The 15,696-nt window shown below is 38.4% G+C and overlaps 2 protein-coding genes across 3 annotated transcripts; both read right to left on the bottom strand.

The window, feature by feature from the left end:
• Positions 1-957: 957 nt before the first annotated feature.
• On the bottom strand, positions 958-9,186 carry LOC131989436 (E3 ubiquitin-protein ligase TRIM38-like). Of its 2 annotated transcripts, none has more exons than XM_059354653.1 (11): positions 9,145-9,186; positions 8,696-8,914; positions 8,419-8,601; positions 8,167-8,331; positions 7,864-8,082; positions 6,240-6,820; positions 4,933-5,028; positions 3,738-3,971; positions 3,493-3,640; positions 2,627-2,653; positions 958-2,547 (listed from the first exon to the last, which is right to left on the bottom strand). In XM_059354653.1, the coding sequence occupies exons 2-11, from the start codon at positions 8,910-8,912 to the stop codon at positions 1,982-1,984; spliced, it is 2,436 nt and encodes an 811-aa protein (XP_059210636.1). In that variant the 5' UTR covers positions 8,913-8,914; positions 9,145-9,186; the 3' UTR covers positions 958-1,981. The 2 variants fall into 2 exon arrangements, with proteins under 2 accessions (XP_059210636.1, XP_059210637.1); XM_059354654.1 differs by having other exon boundaries at positions 6,240-6,817.
• A 2,807-nt stretch (positions 9,187-11,993) lies between these two features.
• On the bottom strand, positions 11,994-15,376 carry LOC131989442 (E3 ubiquitin-protein ligase TRIM47-like). Its single transcript, XM_059354662.1, has 2 exons — positions 14,849-15,376; positions 11,994-12,360 (listed from the first exon to the last, which is right to left on the bottom strand). The coding sequence occupies exons 1-2, from the start codon at positions 15,374-15,376 to the stop codon at positions 12,094-12,096; spliced, it is 795 nt and encodes a 264-aa protein (XP_059210645.1). The 3' UTR covers positions 11,994-12,093.
• Between the last annotated feature and the right edge of the window lie 320 nt (positions 15,377-15,696).

The following is a 15,696-nucleotide window of genomic DNA, read 5'->3' as shown; positions in this document are numbered from 1 at the left end:
CAACAGAAAAAGAGGATGATAATCAGATAACTTTGGCCACCCACAAGAGAAAATGATAAATCTTCAGGAACTGGATTCAATTGGACAATTTATAATTCATGACAAAAGACAAAAAACACCTCAAGCGAGCGTAAAAGATTTTCTGCGCATTTAAAAAAAAAAATCTCCAAATTTTGGTGTTTCCATCAAACTTTTCTCATGCAAATCTTAAAAATGTGCAGAGAAGTTAATTAATGGAAACACAAATTGTGAGTACATTTTAGTGTCTCTACTGTGGTTCAAAGGGATTCTAATAAAGCAAATCAACAGAGTTGTTTAAGTTGAAAATTTTTATTTGTCCACAAACAGGATATTTTTTTTTATGTAGAAAACATACATGTTATGAATACAGGTTATGTGAATCATACCAAAGATTTCTGCACATGGATTGTAAATTCAAATTTTAAAAGAAATAAGACCCATTAGACAACAGATTTAGTTTTTTCCTCCAGTGACTCTAAGACTTCACATTTTTGACTCACAAGTCACAACTCAAGCTCATTGTTGCAGTTTTTACCATAACCATGAAAAGAATATATTCATAAGACATTTATAACAGCTGTTGGCCAGGCACAGCTTCTCTTTTATTCTATTAAAACAATTATAATCATTATTTATTGAGCATGTTACAAGTGCTTCATAAAGGCAGCAGAATAAAAAATAAGAAAACATTAGATTTTAATAGAAAACATAAAAAATTTATACAATTATAAAGTTGTTAATAAGAGCAATAATGCAGTAATAATAATGCACTCTGAGGTGTTCTGATATACTCAATAATGGACTCTGTAGAGGAAATGTCACCACTGCTTCACTTCACTGTGCTTCAGCTACTTTGTAACAGTCAGCTGGTGAAGATAAGCTTCCCTTATTGGATAAAACTGAGCTACAGCAAGAAATATAATGAACAAAAGCACTCATTAGCACTCATCATTTGTGCTGTATTTAAATACAACACTGCAAAACTCTGCCACTTAATGCAAAAGACGTCTTGCTGATTAAAATGTTTCCATATTTTGGGTATAACTACACTGTAATATATATTACAGAATTTTACTGTGTTTTTTCACAGGGATTTTTCTTGTTGTTTTGTATGTGCAAATGCCATAAAAAACAAGTAAATTACCTTACGTACAATAATTTACCATAAAATGTAAGATCAAATCTGTAAATTTATATAAGGGGACATTGTTGTTGTTTTTTAACAGTATTATTCAATTGCTTAATGGTCTTGAATATTAAATTTCAGTTAATTCTATGTAAAAAAGAAAAAGAAAAATTCACATATTGCTGAATGTAAAATTAACTGTATTTCTATATAAAACTTTAAATTGAATGTATGATTGTAAAAAAGAAACCCCACCTACCTTTATACATATATATATATATATATATATATATATATTAGAAAATAACTTTAGTTATTCTACAGATATTTTTAAAAATACAGATATTTAATGTATTTTATGTGTATTATATTATATATTATAAGTAATTATATGTAAAATAACTCACGGTTCTGTACCGTTTTTGGCGATTGTGTTTCTATTTACAGTGTACACTATAGTAATGATTCTGGGAAAAGTAGTTAAACTAGTCGTGTACCTTTTCTGCATTGTTACTCCCTTAGGCCCTGTTTGTATATATCAGAACACCTTGTTGAATACTCTTTATGCAAACTTCCACCCAGATTTCTTTCAAATATTCTACAACTTGTGATTATTTGTTCCCAATCCACTTAGCTTCAAACGTCAGGATCCCTCCTCCACAATCTACCAAACACAACTTTTAAACTGCCTAGAAATCGGGACCCCAAAACATATGGTTACGTTGTAACCGTGGTTCTCCGAGTAGAGAGACTATCTCTCCGGCTATCTTGTATATATGAAATATGTAACAGAGTGGAGAGATAGTCTTGAGATGATAGAGAACCACAGATTCTTCAGGAAATATCCATGTCCCGCTCACCATGTTTCACAGCAGTAATAATCAATGGATCAGAGTTATCTACATCCTTTTTTGCGTGTGGACTGAAATACGGGAAGAGATCGTCACCGAATGAACAGCCGGTGAACGAAAAGATGTGAGATTGAGCCGTGACATTGTAAAAGGACACGAGGCCTTCCTCGTAGTCCACGAACACTCCCACCTTCTGAGGTTTCTTTTTCAGGGGAAGACGAACTGGCGGTGCTGTCATCGCTGCATAGTTTTCCTCCTCATAATGCACGGTGACCCAGTAGCCATTGTCTGGATTCAGCGTAAGTTTCCCCTTGCGGTTTGCGTCGCCGGTTGTCACGCCCAGGTCCCATCCCATCTTGTTGCTGACCTCCACCTCCCAGTAGGACTTCCCAGTAGTCAACTGGTTGATCCCCAGGATGCTTGCAAAGAAATCAAACCTCTCCGGGGAATCATCTACCTCCTGGTCGACCCCTCCATCTGTTACTTCTTTCCCATCGTCTGAAAGAATGAGGCGTCGGTGCGCGGTGGTTGGATCCAGCTTCACGTCCACTGTGAATCACAAGATGAGACTAATTAACAAATCTGAACATTTTTGAGGGATATGGTCAAGAGGAAATAATTCCCGTACCTGTAAACTTCGGAATTCTCTGAAGTTCTGTGAAGTGAAGACAAAGTTTTAGATCAATAAAGTCAACATTTTCACTTTTAGCATTGACCACCATGATTTAAAGCAGAACTATGCAGCATTTCAACTTATTGAAACAGTTTATAAATCATTGTGATGGTAAAATGACCTGTTTGGGCACCCCCCTGCTGTCTCATGATGGAAAACCAGCCTTGCAAGATCTGTACTTGTGTCCCGGTATTGGAAGTACGATCGAGAAAAGCAGCCCCTGGCTGGCTAGCTATCAGAACAAGCTGTACATGTTCGTGCTATTTATTACGTGTTCATCATGGCTGAGCCACCAAAAAGACCTAAGAAACGGTCAACGGCGGAGGAGGTGAGGTACAGGAAGAGAGCGATGTGCCGCACAAGGCTGAAGCTCAGTTTGGCGGAATGGCGAGAGCTACAGGAAGCGGAGGGATCCAAAACAGATGCTGACCTGGCGTTTCTGCTCATTGTGGCTCACCACTTAATTTTCATCTTATTTCTTATAGTCGTGTTTGTAAATGTGTTCAATCCATCACCATCATCGGTCACTGGCTGGCTATCGAGCTAGCTCCAAAGCAAATATTTGTTTTCAATACCAGCTGGATTGCTATTGACTGTTGCATTGAGTTGTTGCCATCTATGTGGCAAACTGTACAGACAACTGAGGTTACATTGAGGTTCACATTGGGCTAACGGTGCTACATATGCTAATAACTCAGACCGGAGATGTTACTCTGCCGGCTCAGATGAAAATAAATCCACATGGTTGTGAAATATACACCCCAAAGCTGTAGAGGGAGCTCCGGGAGCTCCAAACTACCAAGTACGCCTTTATCTTTTACCAGTGGAGGCCAGCGTCTCCAGTTCCAGTTGAATCCGTTCCAACATGGCCGTTGTGGTTTTCCTCATGGTGCCAAAGGTCAGAGATGTGTCAAGCTCCACCTTTGTCGAGTCTTTGTGGTCGTCAGGGTCTCGAAGAGATGGGTACCTCTGAGACAGGGAAACAGAGGAACAAATGGGAGATTATTAGTAAATTATTGGACCAAAATACAAAAAGACATTTGAAAAGTACAAAAGACACACTCACCTGAAGGAAAAGGACGTGATCCTCAAGCGCAGATATGTCGTCCAGCTCAGAGATGGTTTTCTCAAGCCTGTCGATCTCCGCTTCCAGCTTGTCTTTGATGTCTTCTGCATCTTTCTCCAAAACCTCCCGTCTCTCCTTGAGTGGCTTGAGAGCGCTCGCGTGGGCCTCCTCCATGATGTTAATCACAGTCGTAAACACGGCATCGATATCCCACCACTCATTATCCAGATGGTCCTGAGAATGAGGTAGGGTTAGGACAAGCATTGTCAATTTGACATCTGATCTCCTTTTACCTGTCTCATGAATTGGACTCAAGTAATATGACATGACAAATGGTTTGTTACACAGAAGCATCTGACAGCCATCACTTGAAAATGCTTAGAAATTAGCAAATACTTGTTGATCGAAGGAACCACTGGGTGCCGAAGCCAGTCAGGAGAAAGGCGAAAATATCAAAATGAGAACAACCTATGCTATTTTATTTTGAAGCCACCATTATTTTGAACCGTAGACTTTATATAAAGAGCCACAAGTGAGGACAAAAAATATGGAGCGCCCTCTGATGGCAGGCTGTAGTATAGGTTATAAACCCGCCCCTCCAGGTTGCTGAAGGGACATTAGCCAAACTAAAAACTTAAAAGTTGAAGTTAAATACATTTCTCACAATTGTTCTTATCACACTGTGGTTTGTTCTGATAGGTTTGGTTTTAATTAGATATTTGATTCAATAAAGCAAGGCTGTGAACAAGGCTGTGATTTGGGTGTTTGGGCAAGAACTCTGTGAACACTACTGTGCATACTCTGGCTCCATTTGATGTCACCAACACAAGATGGCAGGATAAATTATGCAGATTGGTCCAAACCACTATTACTTAAAGCCTGACAAGATGGATTTTTGTGTGATTTCGTGACCCTGCATCTAGAGAATCCAGCTGCCCTGCACTCAAAAAATCTATAAAAAGAAGCATTTACCTCAAGTTTCTACTAGTTCGTAGACACTGCACCTTGAAAAACACTTGAACAACAGCACTAGTCACAATTTGACTTCATTTGGGAAGTAATTGTAGGGCAGGGTTGGTGTTCATGTCACTGGCAAACATTTTTGGAAACTTGCTCAGCCAGTTTTGACTTTGACAGACTAGTTTGATTTGCTTTTCAATGCAGGATCAGTAGTGTGTCTGTTTTTGCAACTTACCTTGCAGCTCTTTAGCTCTTTATTAATCTCAACCACCCGTCGTTTTCTCTTCTTTATTTGCTCTTGTAAATCTGCCTTTGTGTTTTGAATTTTGGCCTGTAATAACCAAAAACAAGCAAGTCAATATCCAAAACCTCAAACACCGTTTCATCACAAGTCCACCGCTGTCACTCCCAACTCGAAGCTTAGCCAGAGCGGCTTGGCGGACGATTTCAAATATCGCCAACGTTAACACATCTGCATTATCATTAGACGCTTAAGAGCAACTGACGAAATATAAAGAGAATGAAAGGACGGTGGATGGGTAGAACAAAGACAAGACTTTGACCCAGGAGTCCGCTGTTCATGTGTCAAACTTAATGTCAGTTCAAGTTCAGATTAAGGAATATACATAGATACTAGCGCTCAAAAGTTTGGGGTCACCCAGAAAATGTCTGTGTTGTTTTCCATGAAAACAAACTGTTTTATTCATGAACTGACTTACAAAATGAATTGAAAATATAGTAAAGACATTGACAAGGGTAGAAATAATAATTTTAACATGTACAAATCTCCAACTTTACCTCTAGATACTCAACCAGCCTGAGGAAGGATCATTTTATTGCTTCTAAAATCAGCACAGAACAGTTTCCAGCTGTGCTAACATAATGCTCAGGTGTTTTACTGATCAATCAGCCTTTCAACACTATAAACGTGGATTAACACAATGTGCCACTGGAACACATGACAATATATAACACAATAATTCATAAGAAAATCAGCAGTTTCCAGCTTTAATAGTCATTTACCACATTAACAATGTCTAGACTGTATGTCTGATCAATTTAAAGTTATTTTGATTTCAAATTATTGTGCTTTTCTTTAAAAAATAAGGACATTTCTGAGGTTCCCCAAACTTTTGAGTGGTAGTATACATCATGCTCTACATCAGTGATTTTTCTGAAGAGCCCCCAATTTGAGAAATAAAAACTAGTTATTTCAACCCAAAACCCTGATTTTTCCAAACCTTAACCAAGTAGTTTTGGTGGCTAAACATAACCGTACGCTTCCTGTGAACATGGACGTTTATTTTGAAAAGCCACTATGCATGGAAGTTGAAACTGGCTCCCTGATATGTGTGTGGTACCGAGAGTGTCATATTTATAAGCGTAGGGCCACCAAGCTTTGGAATTTTACAACTTACGGAGTGAAAGTGTGTTGCATATGTAACTATCTATTGCGACTATGTTAGTTTAACCAAACCCAAAGGCTTAAAGTAAATACACACTTCTGTCATGACTTGAATCAAGGGCTTTTGATATAATCACCTTCTTTGTGTCGCATTCCTCCTCAGTAGAAACAACCTCCTCCTGACCTTCTTCCAAACAGCGAGCACAGATGCATTTCCCTGTCTTCCTGCTGTACAGCTCCAAGGGGCGTCCATGCTGGAGACAGGCCCTCGCATCCAGGTCCTCCACAGGCTCCACCAGCTTGTGGCCCTTCAGCCTTTTGGTCGAAGAGTGATTCTGCAGGTGGGTCAAACAATACGAGGCGAGACACACAAGGCAGGACTTCTCGGCCTTCAGCTTTGGCTCTGCGCAAATGTCACAGGCCACCTCACCTGGCGCCAAACTGGGCTGATCCTCCACCTTCGGCGGGATCTTTTTCATCTGTTCGGCGATGCTTCTCAGGACGATGCTAACCTCTGGTGATCTCCTCAGGATCTGCTTGCACAAGGGGCACTGCCTATCATTGGACTGAAAGTTGTAGTCCAGACAGCCCTTACAAAAGGAGTGGCCACAAGCTGTAGTGACAGGATCCAGAAACAGATTCATGCAAATGGGGCAAGTCAGCTGCTGCTCCAGTGAAAGGGCCTCGCCTGGTGATGCTTGAGCCGAGGTCATGTCTGCTGAAAGAGGCCGCTTGGTTAGAAATGTCTCTGGTTAGGTTGTCCACAAAGAAGACTTGTCTATAGTCAGCTACACAGGAATACCTACATTGTTAAAAAAAAGTTGTTTTCCAGAAACGTACTGAATTTTTTACAGGGTTTTTCTTGTTTGTTCTACATTAAGCGCAAATGCCATAACATGAACATGAACAAACTGATCAAGAAGGCGGAGTCTGTTGTTGGCTCCAAGCTTGTCACCCTGGAGGAGGTGGTGGAGGACAGGATGCTGGCAAAACTGCTGGCAGTCATGGACAATCCCTCTCACCCCCTCCACAAAACACTAAACAAGCTAAAGAGCAGCTTCAGCCACAGACTCATACAACCCCGCTGCTCCAAGGAACGATACAGAAAGTCGTTCCGTCCTTCTGCAATAAGACTCTATAATTCATCTACCTCTGCCAGAACCAACATTACTGAAATGCATTAAACCTTTGCACTAAATCTATGCACGACACTTTGCTATGTTATTAATATTATTACTATTATTATTATTATATATACGGTTGCTGTCATTACTATTATTACTATATACTGTAATATACTACTATTATTATTATACCGGCCTTACCGGCCTTATTTATTATTATTATTATTACTATTATCTATATAGTATCTATCTATCTATCTATCTATCTATCTATCTATCTATCTATCTATCTATCTATCTATCTATCTATCTATCTGTAAACAAGAGTAAATTACTTTTATTTCAGATATTTACCATAAAATAAAGTTTGAATTCAAACTTTTGCAGCGATACTTTTTTTTTTTTTTACCATTTAATACAGTTTCTACAACAAGTAATTATATCACTGGTACATGGAGATTATTAGATGAAAATCAGACTAAATGTTAGTTTGGATGCACTGGATGCAAAACCCTGGGGACCTGCTCTAAGTCTTGTAGTTCGGTCTCTCTGATACATAGCTGAAGATGCTTAGGTAAATATAAGATGCACTGGAATGAACACAGTGTATACTCAGGAATCTTTGTGAAAAACTCACCAGCCCGAATGTCGTCTTGATTGTTTGTGAGTCCCACATTTTCAGACAAGTTCTGCTGTTCAGTCTGTTTAACCTTTGACTTCGGTGTGCAACCCTTGTCGGCCTGGTGGCTTTTCAGATCATGATATGTTGCTACCTTGGACCAGCCGCAGTAGCAAGCCCTGGGGATCAGCTCTAAGTCTTGTGTTGGGTCTCGTTGAGACATAGGTGAAAAAGATGCTTTGGTAAAAATAAGACAAAATGCGTTAATTTGGATGCACTGGAAAGAACACGTGTATTAGAATATTTTTTTGCAAAACTCACCATCCCCCAGGGTGGAAACACCTGGCAAAAGGTCCTCTTGGTTGTTTGTGAATCCCACATTTTTGGACAAGTTCTGCTGTTCACTCTGATTGGACCAGGCACCAAACCTGAAAGTCAGGTCTAAGTCTTGTGTTGGGTCTCTTTGAGGCGTAGCTGAGAAAGAATCTTAGGTAAAAATAAGACAAAATGTCTAAGTTAAGATGAACTGAAATTAACACAACGTGTACTCGAGAATCTTTGTGCAAAACTCACCAGCCCGCAGGGTGGAGACACCCGGGAAAAGGTCCTCTTGGTTGTTTGTGAGTCCCAAATTTTCAGACAAGTTCTGCAGTCTAACCTTCGACCTTGGTCTACAACCCAAGTCAGTCTGGTGGCTTCTCAGAGTCAGGTCAAAGTCTTGTGTTGAGTCTCTTTGAGACATAGCTGAAGAAGAAGCTTGGGTGAAAATTAGACAAACTGTTAGTTTGGATGCACTGGAATGAACAGTACTGTACAGTAATGTACTTTAGAATATTTTTGCTATACTTACAGTCCCACAGGGTGGAAACACCCACCAAGAGGTCCTCTTGATTGTTTGTGAGTCCCACATTTTGAGACAAGTTCTGTTGGTTAACATTCAAACTAGGTGTGCAACCCGTCTCAACCTGGTGGATTTTCAGATCAGCATATGTTGCAACCTTTGACCAGCCGCAGTCGCAAATCCTGTAGATCTGCTCAGAGTCTTGTGTTCGGTCTCTTTGTGACATATCTGAAGAAGATTTCCGGTGGAAATAAGACTTAATAATAATACACTTTTGTAATTTGCACACAGACAAACACTTTCCCAAACCATTAGTGAGGTAAAAGCATGCTTAAACCATGTTGTTTAATCTCAACCAAGGTTTAAAAAAGGGGTTAAACAGAAACAAAAGGAAATATTTAATTTTTTTCATCATTCTTTCTGAAAAGAAACATATTTGTAATGCAGAGGGTAGTTACCGTTCAGCGATTGCAAAGCTCCTCGGCTCACAGGATATCTCTTCCTCTCTCCACTCTCACCTAGCGTGTGTGTGTGTGTGTGTGTGTGTGTGTGTGTGTGTGTGTGTGTATCCTCTGGGCCGTCCTCCCTCTGATAAGTTTCATTTCTGTTCAAAAGCCCTGCCCAGTTACTTCCTTTATTATAACACGTCATGTCAGCATGCAAATGAGCAACCAAATCATGTGTGAGTGTGGTCTGCTGCAGGGTGTGTGACATGTCGAGCAAGTTCACACACATCAAATATTGGACTTGCCAAAAGGTTTTGTGCAGGGACACTGACTCACTCTGTGTGTACAACTTTGTCTATTGCTCAATGTTTGGCTGCAGACTGAAGGTTCATTTTCAGACAAAAGGATAACTCCAACACAATAAAAGTATTGATTCATGCAATTTTTATTCAAAATGCACTCGTTATATTGTTTTGTAGCAAGTGTTTTATTTATTCAACCATCCACCCAGGCATAAATTACATTCATACAGTATATTCTCAGTGAGCCACTGGCCATAATCCTGGATTCAAGCAATAATGCAGTTTGTTTTTTTTAGGTTTACTGTTTCTTAAAAATCTTACATATCATCAATGACATTTGCACATAATTATCCAATTTGATTAGAATAGTTGCAGGTCAACAAAGAACATAGTCAAATGATTATGTGAAAGCAAAAAATTGAGATTTTGCAACATATGTGTACCACTCAGTCATATTAACAGTCATTCAGGCAACAACATAAATTAACCATTTCTGTCTCCAATATCTATTTTTACCAACATTTCAGTTTCTTACGTGCATGTGTTTAAAGTTGTAATTCAGGAAAGACAGACCGACCAGTCACAGTGGCACCATACAGATGTAATATAATATATACGTCTCCCTGTAGAGTCTGAGCACCAAAGATTGAAAGACAAGATAAAAAAAAACACATTTATAATACATTTTCATATTTACTTCAGTCTCTAGTTTCTCCTGAATGAAATTAAGCTGCCTTTAGCCTGATATTTAACACTTTTTGTCCATTTTGAACCCTTTTCATTCTGCCTGTAAATAACACTTAAAAATGTTCAGCATGCCATGTTTGGTATCATTTTTTTTAAGTACAACCTCACCTATGTGAACTGATAATGATTTTTTTTTAACTTTGACTAACAGGATCAACATTTTGAATCCAATACAAACAAACAAAAAAACAACAACATAGAATAGGATTTTTCAAAAAGAATCATGCTCAATTAAGAATTTTAATGTTGGAAATGTCGTGTCAGATAAGCTATTCTAATTCTGATATAATTTTTATTATTATAATAACTTCACAAAGGAAGAAGTTGAATTTAAGTAAAGCTGCCCTATCAAATTTGGTCAACTAAAGCTGTTTTTTCATTTTCAAAAATTAAGTTATCAGTGGAGTGTCTGCATGTGTGCATAAGGGTGCGTGTGTGTGTGTGTGGGGGGGGGGTTGCGCTATCTTTTGCTGCCAGCATTACTGGGCTCGGCCCTCATGTTTTTAGTTTTTTACTAAGATACATAGTAAACAAACATGTAACGCTGAACTCTATGATCCAACAGGCAGTTCACACTGTTACTACATTCATCATTTATATACAGTCTACGGTTAGTATCACTCTTCAGTCTATGTTTATTTCCCACCTTCTATCCACCTGCTGCTGGCAATTATTTCAACCTTTAAAAAAAATACAATAAACTTGTTCCGGTGCTCTTGAAGGTGAAACATGTTCATCCAATCATTAAGATGAAACGGTGTGAAGAAATGTCTGTGTAGAGAGAGAGAGAGAGAGAGAGAGAGAGAGAGAGAGGATGCATTAATATGAGGGGCTGTATGGGAATTCATTCATTCTTCCATCTCACATACACAACAAATACCTCTCACATTCACAATTTTACCTTTCATACTCAATTTTACCTCTCACATTCACAGTTTTACCTTCCACATTCACAGTTTCACCTTCCACATTTACAGTTTTACCTCTCACATTCACAAATAATTCCTCTCACATACACACATTTACCTCTTACATACGCAATTTTACACAAAAAATTGTATTTTTTGTGAATGTGAAAGGTAAAATTGTGCATGAGAGGTATTTTATGTCAATGTGAGAATTAAAATAGTGAATGTGAGAGGTAAAACTGTGTATGTGAGAGGTTAAACTATAAATGTGGAAGGTAAAACTGTGAATGTGAGAGGTAAAATTGAGTATGAAAGGTAAAATTGTGAATGTGAGAGGTAAATTGTGAATGTGAGAGGTAAAACTGTGAATGTGAGAGGTAAAATCGTGAATGTGAGAGGTAAAACTGTGAATGTGAGAGGTATTTTTTGTGAATTTGAGAGGTAAAACTGTGTATGTGAGAGGCAAAACTGTGAATGTGAGAGGTAAAATTGTGAATATGAGAGGTAAAATTGTGAATGTGAGAGGTAAAACTGTAAATGTGGAAGGTAAAACTGTGAATGTGAGAGGTAAAACTGTAAATGTGGAAGGTAAAACTGTGAATGTGAGAGGTATTTTTGGTGAATTTGAGAGGTAAAACTGTGAATGTGAGATATAAAATTGAATGTGAGAGGTATTTCTTTGTGTATGTGAGAGTTAAAACTGTGAATGTGAGAGGAAAAATTGAATGTGAGAAGTAAAACTGTGAATGTGAGAGGTAAAATTGAGTATGAGAGAGGTAAAGTTGTGAATATGAGAGGTAAAAGTAAATGTGAGAGGTATTTCTTTGTGTATGTGAGAGGTAAAATTGTTAATGTGAGAGTTGAAATTTAATGTGAAAAGTGAAACTGAATGTGAGAGGAAATAATGAATTATGGCCCATACGGCCCTTCATTCATTAAAGGATCAGTTGTGCCGTTTTTGATGCCACAAATATTACAAATAAATAAGCAGCTTTATTGGCTGATTAGTGATCTTGTTGACTTTGGACCGTGGTGCAGACCTGTAGGAAGTGGAGGTCGTCTTCAGTCTGTGCCAGCAGCTCCAGCTCCGTGTTTCTGCTCTGCAGCTCCGAGATTTCTTCCTCCAGTTGTCTGAGGAGAATCTTATTTTGCGCCCATGCTTCTTTGGGCTTTTCTCCACTGAGCTCTACAGAGAGCTTGATTTTCTCAACTCTACTCAGTCTCTCTTGAATAGCTTGCTGGATTTTCAGCCTTCTCCATTTTAGTTTAACCTGTGAAGGAGAAAAAAAATGAGGTCAGCAACAAGGTTATTATAGTTAACGAAAACTAGAATTGAAAAAACATTTTCGTTAACTTTTTAACTTTTAACTTTTTTTATACGTAAACCTTTTTGGTTGATATAAAATCTATTTCATCTATCTGGTTTTATGACTTAATAAACTTATTGGGGCTGATGGATAAGACAAAGGAAATAAAGGAAACATTTATTATGACCTTTTTGAATCTCACACCCAACAAATACCTCATTACCAAACAACTTAAACTAACACTAAAACTAATAAAAACTAAACTAAAACTAAGCATTTTCCAAAAAATAAAAACTAATTAAAACGAGCAAACTCACTCTAAAAACTCATTAAAACGAACTGAATTTGAAAACAAAAATTGACAACGAAATTAAAACTAAAACTAATGAAAAATCCAAAACTATTATAACCTTAGTCAGCAGGATGTGACAAGCTGCAGATTCTGTGTAATTTAAAGGGAAATCAATGCTTCACGTCATTGTTGGATAATTATCTGTGTCGAAACTGAAGCATGTTGCAATCCTGACCGCATCACTCTAGTAATATTTGTGTGGTTCCTCTTCAAAGACGTTGAAGTTGTTTTATGATTGTGATGAATAAATTGTGGTATTTCTGTGTAAATATGTCATGAAGTAAGATTTTCAGTGTTTTTTTCTCCTTTCCTTTCTCAAAATTAAGAGCAGGTGTTCTCTAAAAGTGGAAATGATGTTTATACTTCCCCCTCCACATCCGTTTTTCTGTTTCACTTCACCAAAGTGGTCAAACATGATTTTACGAGAAACCACTGAAAACTTCTGCTTCGCTGTCAAGTTTTGGAACCGGCCTCATAAACACAACACATACAAAAGAAACATACATGTAAACAGATTTCACAAAAAGAAGTGTAGAACTTCTGATTAATTTAATTTGTGTCCTGAAATCACATGTTAAATGCAACTTATACTGAAAAGATTGAAAGAGATACAGTGTAACTTTTGCTCTGAACCCCACTATCCTGCTGGATTGAAACATGTTTTCTTTAAAAGATTGCTATTTATCGTAGAAATAAACTGGAAAAACAAGAATTATCATTAAAATTTGTACTTTCCAACAGTTTGCAAAGGTTTCCATTAGAAAAAGTAGCCAAAACGAAGCTTAAAATTGTGATATTTCTGTCAAAATCATTTTATTCATGTCTCATTTCAAACATCGCCAAAAATAAAGTGTTTGTAATAACTAGATCTGTTTACACAGAGCTGAGAGGAGAGGACAGGAGAGGCTGTAAACATGGAAATAGTTCTACATGTCTAATATGTGGAGACCCAATTTTATTTTTCCAATATTCACAACACTTATGGGCACTTGGAAAAGTTTTGTTTATATGAATTCCATTTTATTTAATATAATTAATCAGACAAATTCAACATTTTTTTTTTTTTTTTACTATACTACTGTCATTAAAACTGTTTAATTCTGCACAAAAGACATGTTTGAGTCATTTCCACTTTTAGCCATGATTGTGCTGATTCCATAGAGCTGCAAAACTCACTTTTTCAACAGCTTCTTCCCTGCCACAGTCAGACTGATGGCAAAACAAAACAAACAAAACAAAAACCTATGTGTATAGGTACAACACTACCTCACCTCACTGTACCTGTGCAATATGCAACTATTATTATCTCTTTCTGCCCCGGGACTTTAACACGTTAATTAAGATTAATTAATTACATAAAAATGAACGTGTTAAAAAAAAATGACGCATTTTAATCGCACTTATTTTTGCACCGCGGAACGTTTCTCACTGGATGAGTTTCAGGCGGACCGATTATACTGGAGCACCACCACAAGCGTTCATGAGTTCAGACAACAACAAACCACAGTGAACATGAAGGAAGAAGCTGATGAGACGCTTTGGTTGGCCCCGTGGATGATGGGACATTTTGTTACTAAAAACTAACGGATGGAAGCGTCCATAAGAGCATGGTTGTGTTGCTATGCAACAAGGAATTTGCATATCACCGCAGCACATCGAGCCTCAAGTATCACCTCAATGCTAAACATATAGCAGCTAGCGGCTAGTGTGGTAGCTAGCGTGGATTATGTTTTACTTAAAAAAACCAAAGTATTATAGTTTACAGAAGGTCTACCTACCTATAGGCTACCTGGATTTATGAAATGTACTATATTTCTAAATATGCTATTGCTACACTTAATGGCAAAAATTGCACTGGTCTGTTGGACTTGAACAAAAATAAACAATATTTTTGTTTATTTTTGTTTCACATGGATTTATCAAAAATCCATGTGAAAAAAATGTCTTCTCACTTTTCTCGGGTCAAATATTTATATGCGATTAAAATGCGATTAATTTCGATTAATTTCGATTAATTTCGATTAATTCATTACAAAGCCTCTAATTAATTAGATTAATTTTCTTAATCGAGTCCCGGCCCTAGTTTTAATGTGACTCTACCTTCTTCTTTGCAGCTTCCCTGTGGATGGAGATCATGTGATGGCCTCTGTGTTCTGTCTGGGCACACGTGGCACAGACGCACGTCTGATCGCTCCTGCAGAACCTGTTCAACTGCTTCCCGTGCAGCCCACACACAGAATCCTCCAGGTTCTTCACCACACTGATCAGGAGGTGGCGCCCAAGCTCTTCCCTCTGGTAATGTGGCTCCAGATGAGCAGCACAGTACGAGGCCAGACACTCCAGACAGGACTTGACCGCTCTGTGCTTCGCTGGACAGAAATCACAGGGAACCTCTCCGGCTTTTAAAGGAGCAGCTGCCTCCTCCGGCGCGGCGCCGGCGTGGAGAGTTGAGTCTGTTTTCAGCTGCGGCCTGCTGGGGAAAACGGCCTTGCAGAGCGGGCACTGGCAGGCCCCGTGGACCCTCCAGTACTCTCCTATACAGCTCAGGCAGAAGCAGTGTCCACAGGGCAGGGAGGTGGGGCTGCTGAAGTCATCCAGACAGATGCAGCACTGAGGAGGCTCTGACATGAGCTCAGGGCTTAATGACTGTCTCTGCATGTGTGTGTGTGTGTGTCAGCATCCACTCATCATGTTGTATTCCATTGGTTGTTGATTATATCTGCACAGAAAACAAAGACTTTTATTAGCACACATCAAGGTTATAATAGTTTGGGATTTTTCATTAGTTTTATGTCAATTTTTGTTTTCAAATTCAGTTAGTTTTAATTCGTTTTTAAAGATGATTTTTTTTGGCATTTTTGCTTTCTTGAAAGTGATAGATATAAAGGGGGAGACAGAGGGGAGGACATTCGGCAAAGGGACCTCAGGCCAGATCCGAACCCGGGTCC

The sequence above is a fragment of the Centropristis striata genome, chromosome 17 (genome assembly GCF_030273125.1).
Source record: "Centropristis striata isolate RG_2023a ecotype Rhode Island chromosome 17, C.striata_1.0, whole genome shotgun sequence".
Lineage (NCBI taxonomy): Eukaryota > Metazoa > Chordata > Actinopteri > Perciformes > Serranidae > Centropristis > Centropristis striata.
The sequence above is the reverse complement of the archived record's forward strand: the minus strand, read 5'-3'. Positions and strand labels throughout refer to the sequence as shown.